General features: G+C 38.2%; 1 protein-coding gene across 6 annotated transcripts in view; it reads right to left on the bottom strand.

Moving 5' to 3' along the window:
* LOC104588932 (uncharacterized) overlaps positions 1-14,267 on the bottom strand; it is a 74,898-nt gene extending 60,631 nt beyond the window's left edge. For 3 of the 6 annotated variants that reach the window (XM_088900648.1, XM_088900646.1, XM_010247063.3), the window contains exons 1-3: positions 13,896-14,267; positions 9,803-9,918; positions 9,615-9,690 (exon numbers count right to left, since the gene is read on the bottom strand). Coding sequence is in view for 2 of the 6 variants with exons in the window: in XM_010247063.3 (XP_010245365.1) it covers positions 9,615-9,675 (61 nt within the window). In the remaining 4 variants the exon portion in view is untranslated. The remainder of the gene's footprint in view (positions 1-9,614; positions 9,691-9,802; positions 9,919-13,895) is intronic. The other 3 variants (XM_088900649.1, XM_088900647.1, XM_088900650.1) reach the window with 1 other exon arrangement.
* Between the last annotated feature and the right edge of the window lie 1,305 nt (positions 14,268-15,572).

The raw sequence follows: 15,572 nt of genomic DNA, 5'->3' as shown, positions 1-15,572 counted from the left end.
ACCGTCGCCACCTTGTCGAAGTATCACTTGCCGTTGCCGCTGGTGAGTGACTGAGTAGTGCAGCTGGTGCTAGACCGAAGAGATTAAGAGAAGACAAAGAGAAACTCAGAAATGAAGAGAAGAGAGAAAGACTGAACTTTGAAGAAGTGAAGAGTAGAAGACAAAGAGAAAAGAAGAAAGGGATGATTGTCACTGATGACTAAGAGCAGACTAAGCAGTGGGCAGAGAGAGGCGCAGAGGGCAGAGCCACATGAGACATCACATGTTGAGCTCTTGGGTTTTGACGCTGTGTTTTGGCCTATAAAAATACTAATTTACCCTTAAAAGTTTAGTTATTTCGGTTAACCGAACCTCTAAATATCAGAACCGAAACCGAAACCCGATAATATTAAAACTGTAATTAAAAACCAAACTATTTAAACCGAATTAACCGATCCGATCAAACCGAAACTGACATTTCGGTTCGGTTATTCAGTTTCAACCGAACTATGCTCACCCCTATCTAGGGTGTAAGGGGTTTAAGCTGGTTTTTGCACCTTCATGGAGAGCCTCTGGTGGCACTATCACCATTTGGAAGAATGAAGAATTGGAGGCTTAGTGGGAGGGACCATGGTGTTTATGGTCCAAACTCCTATAAAGATAGGGTCCATTTCTGGGAAGAGTTGAGAGCAATTAGAGGTTTGTGGGAGGGACCATGGTGTTTGGGTGGTGATTTCAATAAAATCTAGTTTTGAACAGAGACAATTAAGCCAGAGAATCACCACAAGTATGAAGAAGTTCAACGAGTTTGTGGGAGGATTTAATTTCACGGGCTTTGGTGAGAATGACTTTAGATCGTTGCCCTATTTGCCTAGCACGAGCAACTTCGATTGGTAGCCCCTCACTGTTTAGGCTTGAAAACATGTGGCAGGAAGATCCTACCTTTGTAGAAAAGATTAAATGTTGGTGGCGAGAGGTAGGGAATAGAAGCGCGAAAAAAGGGGTTAATTTCTTGAGGAGACTTGAGAGTTTAAAAGAGAAAAATAAAGGCATAGAACAAGGATATTTTTGGTAAAGTGGAGGAGCTCAAAAAAAAATAATAATAATTCAAGGATTGAGGAGTTAGATAAGAAAGAAGTTGTTATAACTATGAGCAGTGAGGAATGGGAGGGAATGTGAATATTAAAATGGGAGTTAGAAGAGGTCCTCAAGAAGAAGGGGATTTCTTGGAGGCAAAAATCTAGACAAAGTGGTTGTGGGACAGAGATGGCAATACAAAGTTTTTTTCACTCTTTAGCCAATGGAAGAAGAAAGAATCAAATTGCTAGGCTAAAAGTGGATGGACATGAGGAGGTAACCAAGGAGGAGGAGATCATCAAGATTTTTGTAGATCATTTTAAGAGCATCTACCAGAGTCAAGGGGAGAGGAGCCCTTTCTCCCCATATGTTTAATGGAATGGAATGCCTGAAACTATGGATGCAGCCTTAGAGGTTGAGTGTTCTCTAGAAGAAACCAGTGAAGTGGTATTTTCAATGGAAAGGTCTAAAGCCCTAGACCGGATGGTTTCACCTTGGCTTTTTATCAAGAGTGTTGGGATCTTATAAAATGACCAAATAGTTTCTCCCTTCTTCTCCATTGATGTTATGGACGTAGTTGTATGGGAAAGCACCAAGGATGCAAAGACATTCAAGAAATTTGTGGAAAGAAACATGGTGCCTGAGTTTCTTACAGGACTTAACCCTGAATTTGATATTACGAGGCAGAATATTCTGGCCAAGGATGAAGTACACATTCAACACATTACAAAGGTTTCTCATGCTAGCATAGTACTCCTCAAGACTTTGATTACCCTGTTGCAGATTAAAGTATTCCTGATAAAGCTGATACACTCTAGTTGTGTTGTCTTGTCCCAAATACAGCTTCTTGGCACGGTCCCAAACCTCCTTGGTTGTATCGAGGAACATGAAATTCACATTAATCTTGGGTTCCATACTATTCCATAACTAGGTCATAATCTATGCATCCTCCTGTTCCCAATCACCATACTCGTGAGACTCAGTAGAGGGTTTTTCTTCCCTAATATGCTTCACTTTCTTCTTAGCTTTAAGAAAGACCTCTACAGATTTTGCCCTAGGCACATAGTTCTCCCCATTCAATTTGATAGAAGTCATCTAAACATTCAGGTAGTTGGTGGGAACCATCACACTAGTTTTGTTTTCGCTGTTATCTCCCATATCTGGGGAAAAAAAATCTTTAATTCACTTCTCACCACGCTGCACTCAGCACCACCCATCACTGAATTCTTCACTCTCCACACCACAACCCTACTATACGACTACCTGAATACTCACCACACTGCTTGCAACTCACCAACCATTTGATCCAAACTGAAATCCCTACAAAACCACCTATCTCATCACCAAACAACCGACCTGCACTCAACTGTCCACTGCATCACCTGAAACAGCCCACTTCTCATCATCAATTAGGGGGGGCTTCCTACAAATCACTGCAAACACCCACAAACCTACTGACTGGAGGCATAAAAACCTCCAAGGGGAAAGGGCGATCACTCCTTTTCAGCCCCTTTTCCCTATCTTCAACAGATGATGAAGAACAAATAAAAAACCCTAGGCCGAATGGCGAGAAAAGCAGAATTCTGGGCAGATTCGATTTTATCACAGTGGCTCTGATACCATGTTATAAATCTGATCTGCACTAGAATTCTGTTAGTCTTAGAGTTGAAGAAGTATTAGAGAGACTAGAAGAAGGAGAAGAAGAAGGAGAAGAAGAAGAGAAGAGAATAGAGAAGAAGAGAATTCTGGTTTGAACTAGAGAGAATAATCTCTGTCTCTAGTCGGCCAGATTATATTTATATGTTTCTATCCAATTAACAAAAGACTACTATGTCCCTACTTAAGTATGGGACACATCACTTAACATAACATTACACATCAGCTTTAAACATAAATATAAAGACTAAATACCCCTATACAATCGACACTAACAGAAGTCTTTTGGAAGACAATGGTGGAGAGGTTTACAAGGAAGTTCGCACTATGGAATAGGAATTATTTATCCATAGGTGGGACAATAACCCTAATAAGAGCAACTCTAGCAAACCTACCAGTCTATGTCCTAGTAAAGTGAGAAATAGACTGGGGAATTTAGTAAAGTGGGAACCTGGGGATGAAAAGAGGGATCACCTACTAAAGTATGAACAAGTCAGCAAAACAAAGGAAAAGGGAGGTTTAGGATTGGGGAATTTAGTTCACAGGAATACTTCTTTGTTAGGAAAGTGGCTTTAAATGTTTCCATTTGAAAGAGACAGGCTATGGCACAAAGTGATAGAAAACATTCATGGATTGATGAACAATAGTTAGATGCAAAGATTGCCCCCACAACTTCCTCATGCTCTCTCTGGAAAGCAATACAAGAGGTATATCCAATCTTTTTTAATTTCATCAAATCTGATGTGGGTTGTGGTTCTAAGGTGCTTTTTTGGGAAGATCTTTGGCTCGGTGATACTCCTCTGTGTTCTCTATTCACTGAACTTTACTCAATTTCTAACTACAAGTTACAACCTATATCAAATTTCGTCACTTTTTCTCATTCTGGACTGAGTTGGGATTTTGGTTTCAAAAGGGGTTTGAAGGATAATGAGTGTGAGTCACTTATTTGTTTGCTTGATAAACTGAAGTCAGCTTTTTTGGTTCAATCTTTGGAGGACACTAGAGTTTGGTCTGCTTCATCTTATGGCACCTTTACCTATGCTTCTTTTTTTATACTCTCATGCAAACTCCTGCTGGGGGTGAGAATTTCCCGATGAAAGAGGTTTGGAGTAAGCCCATTCTACCAAAAATTCAAGCTCTTTGTTGGGAGGTTTTCTTGGGAAGGGGAACACCTGTGACATGCTTCAAATAAGGAGGTCAAATAAATGCCTCTCCCCTCATATGTGCATTCTTTGCTCTCCAGATGGTGAATCCCTACCCCAATTACTGATCCATTGCCCTTTTGTGTTCATTGTTTTGGAATCTTTTTGTTCTCTCTTTGGTTGCAAGTGGAGTACTCCCCAAGATGTAGAAAGCCTTTTCAACCCAAACTTTCTAAGGCAGCCAACAAAAAGCGGATGGGTTATGTGGAAATCAGTTAGGGCAATGGTGGTGTGGACTATATGGGCGGAAAGGAATGCAAGAATGTTCAACAAGAAGTATAGGTCAAAAGAAGATCTAGTGGAGGCCATAAAGATAAAAGTTGCAACCTGGGTGGAATCACTTCGGCTCTTTTCAATTTCTCAATTACTAATATAATAAGATTGCGGAATGAAGTGACACACAATATTGAGAAGAAAGAAAGGTGGAGTGGAAGCCCCCAGGTCCCAAAAAAGTTAAGCTGAATTTTGATGGGAGATCTATAGGAAACCCGGGTATGGCAGGCATTGGTGGTGTGATTAGAGATTCTCAAACAAAGTATTGGCTATATACTCAAGACCTTTAGGGGAAGGCGATTCTTTAAAGGCTGAACTATTAGCTCTGCTACAAGGGTTAAAACTTGCCAAGCAAGCAGATCTTAAGAACTTGGGGATAGAAGTGAGTCAAAAATAGTGACATCATGGACCAATTCAAGCAGTAATGCTCCTTGTGTTTATAGACATCCACTAAGGGAGATGGTAAGCCTAGCAAGGGAACTCAATGCCTCATTCACATGGATCAGGAGAACTGTAAATGGGATGGCCAAACAGGGAGTTCATAGGCAGCAGCTCTTCTGGGCTGTCTGTGTTCTACTCTCTGTAATTATGTATCTAATTCTCTTAATTGAATAAAATTCTCATTTTGCTGATCAAAAAACAAATCTCCTATCCCTTTGTTTGCTGTATTTGGAAATGGCTTTGCTTTCTGTTTGGTTGTTGGTGGAGCCCCCTTGCTAGTTTGGATAGGCTGTTTAGCCCACCCTTTCTGAGGAGAACCAAGGTGTATAAAGGCAGCAGTGATTTGGACAGTTTGAGAGGAGAGGAATATAAGAAGTTTTGGGGACAAAGAAAAGAATAAGGAGACGGTTATTGAGTTAGTAACCTCAAGAGTGACGCATTGGGTGAAGACATTATATCTGTTTTCAGACTTCATAGTAGAGGATTTCTTTAGGAATTGGGGGTCAATAGCTGGCTTTTTTTCTCTAGGAAACAAAAAATCCGTTTGGTCACCCCCAATTGGTGATTGAATAAAACTGAATTTTGACGGCAGTAGCTTGGGCAATCTTGGTCCTTCAAGAACTGGGGCTGTATTAAGGGAACAAGGGTAGTCCTTTGGAGTGGAAGATAAATATTTGAGGTGGTCCCTTAGGAAGAAGTTGGAGGATGTTTTGTTTAAGGAGGGGATCAGTTGGAGAGAAAAATCTAGGCATAAGTGGATTAAGGAAGGAGACAACAATACTAAATTTTTTCATGCTTTGGCAAATGGTTGGAAAAGAAAGAATTTCATTTCTAAATTGGAGGTGAATGAAACCACCATTACCCAACAAAGTGATATTGAAAAGACTTGTGTGGATCACTTTAAATGCATCTTTAGAAGGCCTTTAAGGGAGAGGGTGTGGCTGGACGGATTAGAGTAGCCAAGACTCTCGGAAGATCTTAAGATGTGGGTGGAGAGGAGTTTTGATTTGGAAGAGATCAGAGAAGCAATTTTCTCCGTGGATAGATCTAAAGCTCTTGGGTCGGATGGTTTCACAATGGCTTTTTATCAGGACTACAGAGAGATCCTAAAAAATGATATCCAAGAAGTCTTCAATGAATTTTTCAGGAGGGATGTGATTAATCCTAGCTTAAACTCCACTTTCATTGCCCTAATTCCAAAGGATGATGTTGTTCACCCCAAGGACTTTAGACCCATCAGCTTGGTGAATAGCCTCTACAAAATTATTGCAAAAGTGCTTTCTCGTAGAATAAGGCATGTTCTCCCTTCCATTGTTTCCCCAAATCAAGGGGCTTTTGTGAAAGACAAACAAATAATTGATCATACTCTTATAGCCAATGAAAGTGTAGAAGAAATGAAAAATGTGGGGAAAAAAGGCTTTGTTTGTAAACTAGGTCTTGAGAAGGCCTAGATTGGGACAGCCTCTTAGAGGTCATGACGAGTTTTGGGTTTGGAGACAGATGGTGTAAATTAGACAAGGACTTGTCACTATTCTATTTTGGTGAATGGGGGAGTTGTTGATCACTTCCAGACTCTCAGGGGAATTAGACAAGGGGACCCTCTTTCTCCATTCCTCTTCACCTTGATTGCTGATGTTCTTGGAAGACTAATCTCTAGGGCGGATTCTAGAAGCTTGGTGAAGGGTTGGAGAGTGGGTAGAGAGAGTGTGCCAATCAACCATTTCTATGACGAGGGTGACTGGAGGTGGACACAAAATCTAAAGTTGGTGGTTCAATTATTTGAGAGATTGTCAAACTTGAAGGTGAACCTTGAGAAAAGTTGCACTACAGGGATTAACATGGATCAGAGGGAGATATCTGATATTGTTGAAATCTTAGGTTGTGGGGTGGCTCAGTGGCCTTTGGTTTATCTGGGGCTTCCTTTGGGTGATAATCCAAGATGTGCTAGTTTCTAGAACCCTGTGTTGAGAGATTCACTAAAAGGTTGGCATAGCTAATCTGCCTGTGTGCTATCTTTCAATGTTCAAAATTCCTAAAGGTGTGAGTGGAAAATTGAAAAAATTAATGAGGGACTTTTTGTGGAAGCCTGGTGAGGAGAAGAAAGATCACAGGGTTAGGTGGGAGGTGGTGAGTAGGAGCAAAAAACTTGGAGGTCTTGGTGTTGGAAACATTCGGAAAAGGAACATTTTTCTTTTAGGGAAATGGTTATGGAGATGGCTAGCTGAAAAGGACAAATTATGGGCAAAGATGATTATTAGCATTCATGGGCTTGCAGCTAATGGATGGGATGTTGGATTGTGGAACAGGGCAACAAGAGCTTCTCCATGGAAATCAATCTATGGTATCCTTCCGATCTTCCTTCCCTTTGTCAGATACAACCTTTGCTCGGGTAATCTTGTCAAATTCTTGGAACATGTGTGATTGGGTGACCTCCTGTTGAAAGAACAATTTCCCTCCCTTTTTAGACTTTCTACTTTTAAGAATGAACTTGTATCTTCCTTTTTGTTACCTTCTAGCTCAGCTTCAGTCTTTGCATGGAATTTGGGGTTTAGAAGGAGTCTTAAGGAGGCTGAATTGAGTAGTGTTTCAGTTTTACTTAACCACTTGGATGGGGTATTCTTTAACCCTTTAGAGTCAGATGGCAGGATTTAGTGTATTGATCCTTCTAGTTGCTTTTCATGTGCTTCCTTCTTTTCAGCTTTGATCCAACCTTCTTCTAATGATTCTATGGTGACCTTTCTGGTGAAGGAGGTCTGGAATAAGCCTATTCCTCCTAGGATAAGTGATTTTTGTTGGGAAGTCTTCTTGGGTAGAATTAATACTTGTGATCTTCTCCAAAAAAAGAGACAAAATTGGTGCCTCTCCCCAAATTGGTGCATCCTTTGCAAGGCTAACGGTGAGACTAGTTACCACTTATTAATTCCATGCCCTTTTGCTCTTTATATTTGGGAATGGTTTCTTTCTTTGTTTGGGTGCAGGTGGAACCCCTTGCCAAATGTTCAAGGCTTGTTTGCTTCTTCCTTCGTTAACTTGAGAAAGAGGAGGGGAAGAACCCTTTGGAGGTGTACAAGAGCGGCAATATGCTGGACAATATGGGAAGAAAAGAATCCAAGAATTTCCTCTGACAAGGAAAGGAGCAGAGAAGCTATCATTGAAGCCATCACTATCAGAGTTATCCATTGGGTTAAATCCTTGAGAAGCTTTGATGACATTCCCACAAATGACTTGCTTAGAAAGTGGAAGGAGGTGGCTGATTCTTCTCTTCCAAGAGCTGTTATTAGGCTGGTTTGGGGTCCCACCTCCTAGTGGGTTTTTTAAACTGAATTTAGATGGTAGCAATGAGGGGAATCCGGGCCCTTCAGGTATTGGAGGTGTTTTTCGGAATGAGGAGGGAGGTGTTATTGCCCTTACTCGGGACCAATAGGTGCAGGAGACTCCTTGAGGGCAGAAATCCTGGTTGTGGTGGAAGGGATCCGAAAAAGCAAAGGAGCTGAATATAAGAAAGTTGATCATAGAAGGGGATCCAAAGCTGGTTGTTAGCTGGCTGCAGAAAGACGAAACTGGTTGGTAGAAATTTGCTAATGAAAAGAGGAAGTTTAAGTTTAACTCAGGATATAGAGATCAAGTTGCAGTGGGTTAAAAGGAGTGCAAATGCTTTTGCCGATGTCTTGGCAAAGCAAGGAGTGGGAAGGGATCAACTTTTCTGGGCTGTTCCGTAATTGCTGTCCTCTATTATCATCTTGGAGAGAGTTAAGAGAGTTTATCTCTCTCCTGGATGTTCTCTTGTATCTTGCTCACTTTTAATGAAAAATCTGATTATTGATCAATATATATATATATATATATATATATGTTGTATTCGGGTTCAATTGAACAAGGTGACTAAGTAAGGGCAGAACTTTTGGCTGCAGTCTTTGGGGTACAAAAAGCTAAAGAGGTGGGGTTTACAAGGTTAGTTATTGAAGGAGATTCAAATATAGTAATTGAGTGGATTAGAAAGAAAAAGAGGTGATTTGGCAATAGAGAAATGAATTCAGGCACTTCAAATGGTTGTCAAGAAAAGCGAACATTCTAGTAAGTTGGGTAAGGTCTGCTAATGGCTTGGCAGATGGTTTATCTAAGCAAGGAGTTCATATAAAGCAAATATATTGGGCTCAATTGAAATAGGACGGTGGAGTTTTGCTGATGTAAAGGATTTTTGCCTACACAACTTCTTGTTGTAACCTCTTTCTTCTTTTGCTTTTGTTAATAAAATCCTTTCTGTGTTGCTGATCAAAAAAAAATTGCACTTGTTTTATCTTATGCTAGAAGTGGTGAGTTATCCAAATGCCTTAGAGTGATTCTAGAGACCCCCCCCCCAAATTTCCCTCTCTTCTTTCTCTCTTTATCTTCTCTATAATTCAGCAAGTAGCTAATACAACCATTAATAGTGCACAGTTTTCAGACATTTGTAAATATATATTTACCAAACAGGGGCTTGTAAAAATACTAAAAAATGCTCATGATTTAGGAATTATGGATTATTTTCAATCATTTTTTACTATTCAATTTTAAGAACTTAAAATTATTTTTCAGTATTAAGTTTTCAGTTAACCAGATGGGCCCTAGTACAGAAGATATTATTTCTGGTTAATATACATTGTAAACAAAGTTGAACTCAACCTGGCCCCAATAAGTCCAAGTCCATGTGACACAAAATAGAGTGACTTGTGACTTGTGATCTACAATCAAGACCCTGAGCAGAGTCAGGCTTAGGACCTAACATCAGGCAATGTTACAACCTGAGTGGCTGACTGCATGGTCCTCGAGCTTGGATGTGAATTGGCATCCAACCCAAATGAACCACATTAGTTGCAGCTTTACTCATGTGGCAATGAAGAAAAGCAGTATTCACCTTAAGAGTAAAACAAACAAGGTACTCAAAACTGAACTAGTTGTACAAGTAGCAATCAAAAAAAACATTAAATACGTAGGTTAGCTGCATACCTTTGGTTCTTGTTGTAAAATCTAGAAATGGTGTGGTACATTCCAATTTCTGCAGCCACATTCCATTACAACCACTCTGACATTTTCAGTAGACAATACAGTGATTAACATTGATCAAACTCAATAAACTTTTTCCCCTTATTTGGGGGAGGGGTTACACAAGAAACAAGAGGAGTCATAAATGCTACCTCTAAAGACCACAAGAAAAAGCCACCATCCTTCTCAGGATAAGATTGAGTTCAGGACTACATATTCACATAGTTTGGCTTAATACAAGATAAAGGGAACAGATCCACAAACCAACCTGCATTTCAGTAAGGTAATTAGTAAGATGAATCAAATCCCTTCTACCTACAGTTAAGATTCTTAAGAAACTCGAGTGTTTTAATTAAATTTCATTGAATTCAAATATTTAACAAATTTATTTGTTTTGCTTTTTCTTTTTTTACTGTAAAGTAGCTTTTCTCATTATTAGTAGTCTTTTTGTCCTTTCTTTGGTTGTACCTTTTTTGTATTTTTGTCTTTTTTATCAATAACTGAAATTCATTAAATTTAGAAAAGAACAATTACAGGATTGGCTTGTATTTTTGTCTTTTGTTAAAAGTCTTCTTGCAGACTTATCTCTTTGCCCAACTTGGTGTCTCCTGTCTAAGTAAGAAAGAAACCTTTGATCCCATATTTCCTAGAGTTGATAATGTTAAGATGTGTTTTTGTAATTTTCCTATTGTAACATATGTTAAGATGTGGGGTTAGTATTTGTCTTGGGCTAGTGGTGAAGAAAGATGAAAATTAAGACGGAGATGGAATCATGGTATATCAGAGGATTTGAGAGAAGAAAGATGAAGGATGTCGAATTTGTTGTAGATTCTCCTCGTTGAATAGGCAATGCTTGATAAATAATCAAGAGAATCGTTAGGGACAACCTTAGGGAAGTTTGGGGCTCTAAATTGTAATTTGAATAATTTATATCGAATTGTCTATGGGTGAATCATAATACTTTAATTTCTGTGTTTATGTGGAGGTGTTGCCTTAACACCTAGCTAGGTTGTATCATTTTTTCCTTCTAATGAAACTTTATTTTTACTATCAAAAAAAAAAAATCCTGTTTCACCATTCCATTCTGTTCAGTGCCACATATATTGTCAAATTATGGGCACTTAAATCATTTCTTACTACTTCCATCCATGTCATTTTCAGCCCACCCCTAGCTCTAACCCCTTCAACTTGTAACAAATCACTTCTTCAAACAGATGTTTAGATGGACTTACATGCACATGACATGACATGAAAGTTACCGTTTCTGATAAAAAAATGCACATGACATGACCAAACCACCATAGTTTCTTTCATTTTATCACCTAGGGGTAGCTACCCCTAGGTGTTCTTCCATATGACTTCATTTGTGACCCAATCCTTTCTAGTTTTACCACTCACCCATCTAAGCATACATATTTCTACCACATTCATTTTTTGGACATGTTTCTTAACTACCCAATACTCTTCTCTATAGTCTATACAACATAGCTGGCCTTACGACTATTTTATAGATATTTCCTTTTAGCCAAAGTGGTATTCGCCCATCACATAACAGTCTAGATGCACCCCTCTATTTTGCCCATCTTGCTCCAATTTTGTGACCAAGGTTTAAAACATCGACACACATGATACCAAAAAAATGTGTATCGATGTTTTAAAATGTGAAGGTGTGGTGTGAGTCATTCCACTACCTAGAGGCATGAGGCGTAGTTCAAAACGTAAGAGGCGTAAGCCTCCCCAACACAAGGTGTCGTAAACCTCCTTAAGAGGAGGGGGATGAGGAGGAAGGAAGAGGAGGAAGGGGAGGAGGAAGAACAGGAAGGGGGATTCATTTTTCTTTATTTTTAATATAACTATTTTATATTAAAAAGAATGAAGATGCATAACACTAGTTGAAAGGGGGGGTCTTGTCGAAGCAGAGGCAAGTGAGCAAAGTAGTGAAAAGGGGGGGTTGGGGGGTCTAAGGCACATGAGGTGTATGCCTCTAGCACGCCTCATGAAAAAAGTGTATGAGGCGTATGCCTCAGAGATGTCAGCGCCTTTGGCATACCCATTAGGGCATTTTGGGGACGCCCCTTGTATCATGTGTTTCAAGCAATCAATACTTTTTTCCTTTTTTTCATTTTGATATTTATAGATGAGTTTATTAGGATGAATATTAACAATTGAAACTGTTAAGATCCCCTAACTCTCAGTATTTCAAATATCAATAACCTTTGATAACAATATGATATGCATGATACCATGTATAAATATTGGTGCTTTAAACCTTGACTACGAGCTGTGGAATGTTTTGAAAATCATAATCGTATCATAAGTCATTAAAAAAAGTTGAATCAAATCGAATCGTGAATCATAAGATTAATTCTATTTTTAAAAAGTTGTCAACAAATTAAATATAGATATGCTAAAAGGAAAAATATAAATAGAAAATTGATTCTATTACTTTTTTAATCCATATCCACCATGTATGTACTTAAAACAATAGAATTTACAACTTATACAATAGAAGTCTAAAATGACATAATCAAGTTTGACTTGAAAGTCAAATAATCCACATACAATGGCTTTATATCCTACATAAGATGGAAATAAACTCAATAGATGGTCTTAAATAACATAAATAAATCAATTTCCAGTAAGTTCATAAAAACAAGTTGCCCCTGACAAGACTTAATATAAACAAAACAAAATGACAAAGTAGAGAACTAATTCTTAATTGAATTGACTTGAATCACAATGAATCACATGAATTGTATAAATATAAGATATGAATCAAAACATAGGATTCAAACAAAAATCGTAAGATTTTTGCTGGAAAGGATTCAAACATAAGATTTGAATCAAAAGCCTTGGGATTCATGATTCAAATCGTGAATCATATTGTAAATCATAAGATTTTGACAACAATAGCTGTATCCTCCTCAATCTACCCTTTATGATTTCTTGGATGTATAAGATTTAATTTTATTAATAGTTTTATTGTCATATCAGGAAAGGGGTAAAATCATGTGGAGGTGTGCAAGAGTTGCATTGATATGGACAATTTGGGAAGAAAGGAATGCTATAACTTTTTCGGAGAAGGAAAGGAACCTTCAAGAGATTAAGGACTGTGTCTTGGCTAGGGTGATTCAATGGCTGAAATCTATGGACTTGTTCCACCAATTCTTTAATGACGTTTGGAGGAATTGGGCAGCAGTGGCAATTTGTTCCACTTCCAAGACTAAAGTGAGAACAAGCTGGTCATCACCTCCTGCAGGTTTCTTGAAGTTGAATTTTGATGAAAGCAGTCTAGGAAACCCAGGCCCTTCTGGGTTAGGCGGGGTATTGAGGAATGAAGTCGGGAATGTGATACTTATCTTCTCAGGTCTTTTAGGAGTGGGAGACTCTACTAGAGTAGAAATGTTTGCTGCCCTGCAAGGTGTACAGTTTGCAGCTCAATTATGGGTGGAACAACTAATAGTTGAAGGTGACTCAAAGGTTGTAATAAGCTGGTTGCAGGACCCAGAGTCAGTAGTTTGGTGCTTTAGGAATGAAATTAAAAAGTTTAAGATGCTGACAAGAAACATGGACCTAAGAATACAATGGGTGGGGAGATCGGCAAACGATAGGGAAGTTTTGTATTGGGCACAACTGTAACTTATTGCTTTTGTTTTGTTCTGCAGTGGAGAGATCGCAGCTCACGCCTCTCCAAGGACTGCTTATATGTGCTAATATTTCCAAATTAATAAAAGGTTCATTTATTTGTCAACAAAAAAAAAATGGTTTTATTGTCTAAACTGAATTATATCCCCACCACCTATTTCGCGTAGGAATTTTTACAGTTAGTCTAAATTCTCCCCCAAAACTCAAATTAGACAGGTGACACCTTTGTTCCTTAAAACAAAGAAATATACGCTTAATCTGCAGAGGTTTACAAACCATTCAATGTTGCAATATCCAAAATCACCATTCATGGTTAGGATATGGATAAAATTTAAAAAGAAAAAAAAATAGAGGCAAGATATTAGTAGTAAAACTAAAATTAGTTTCCACACTGAAAATAAGGGAAGATACGGCAAATAAATTTTCCGAAGCCAAATAACTGCGTAATAAACTTTCAAATGAAACCGTGTAAATTGGGAATGCATTCACCCACTAAACAAACTAAATCATAAATCCGTAAAAACAGAACCAAACAGCAAAAAATTCGGAATAAGCAAATGCACATCAAAAGCAATAAGCGAATCCAATAAAGACTGTTACCTCAATTCAGGGTAGGAATTCTCCCAAGAGAAAATACTCTTGACTGACGAGAGAATTGACTGAAGAATAGAAAATCAGATGCAACTTAGAATGTTTACGTAATTGGATCTCTCGATTGGAAGGCGAGTCTGGATAGAGAGAGAGAGAGGGGTCAAAGATCAATAGATGGAGAAAAACAGGAACCCTAGAGAGAAACCTCAGTCCTCTTCTCTTTCTCGTCTCCTCTGAGAAAAGAAGGAGAGCAAGTAATAACTAAGACATGACACGAAAAGGAACTGGGAAGATGGTTTGGCTTTGGCCTAGTATTTGTTTGTAGTAACTGATGGTACATGCTCGGCAGTTCGGCCTCTGGGCTCTGGCCGTGGCCGTCGTTTCGTTCCCGTAGGCCGTAGCCCATATGAAATAAAGAAAAGGTCGAATAGAAACGGCCCGCGTGGCGTTATGGAATGAGACAAGCTCAATGGTTGATTGGCTGAAGCTGGAGTCAGAGATCCTGTCCAGACCCATTTAATTGGTATGTAGATTTGGATTCTGGGCCTAGTGTTAAAGCTTTAGGAGGCGTCAGAAACTGCATGGATAGTATCAAATATTAAAATCTCCTGGATCTTTTCAGAAGTATCCATTTATTCGAATCCGAAGTTGATCTGTTGAACCCGGTCAGGAGTGGCAAATGAGTGGGTTGGGTTGGGTTAGGTGAGGGTTGAGTATTAACCCACCCATACTGACCCTCTAACCCATTGACTCACCCTGACCACTCCTAGTGTATGTATAAAAACATAAAAAAATTAAAAAATATTTTTAAAATTAAAATAAAAATGCTCAAAACACTAAAAATGATAAATATACTTCATGTAGAACATAAATAATAATAATTAAATGAAAGTATCATTGCACATAAAAAAACAGAAAATTGTATAAAACATACAAAATTACAGGAAAATGTCAAAAAAATAGGAAAATGCAGAAATTTAGAAAAATATAAAATTGAAAAATCAATATCAAAAAATGTAAAAATTATAGAAAACAAACACAAAAATCGCAAATAAATAACAAAAAATACAAGAAATATATAAATTGCAAAAAAAAAAGACAACATAAATTATCAAACATTACAAATTATAGAAAACACTAAAATGCGAAGAAAATACAGAAAATGGAAAAACTCGCAGGAAAAACAACAAAAAATTATAATCAAGCAAAAAAATGCAAATAAATGACAAAAGGTACAAGAAAAGCAAATGTAAAAAACGTATGGAAATTACAAAAATTGATAGATTTTTTTATTTTTTAATATAAGAAAATCAATGAACACATATCTAGTTTTGAACCCAGATCTATCATCGCCCTAGCTTCACGATGAACACAAATCTAGTTCAAAACCAAATCTTACCATTGCCCTCTCTTCACAATGAACACAAATCTTGTTCAAAACCAGATTTGTCATTACCCTATCTTCAATAAAGGAGACGATGAACACAGATCTAGTTTTGAACCAAATCTAATGTGAATCTAATATTGAGCATGCCATTCACACTCTAACAGAAAAACCTTCCACCTTTTTGCCATGGCCAAAAGAGCATAGAGAGATCTACGCGAACACAACTTTGGAAGAAGGAGGAGGAGGAAGAGAAGAAGAAGAATAAGAAGAAAAAGTTGGTGATTGTCGGCTACTAAGAA

This window comes from Nelumbo nucifera, chromosome 3 (genome assembly GCF_055504915.1).
Source record: "Nelumbo nucifera cultivar China Antique chromosome 3, China Antique-T2T, whole genome shotgun sequence".
NCBI lineage: Eukaryota > Viridiplantae > Streptophyta > Magnoliopsida > Proteales > Nelumbonaceae > Nelumbo > Nelumbo nucifera.
Note: the sequence above shows the minus strand (reverse complement) of the source record. Positions and strands in the feature narration are given on the sequence as shown.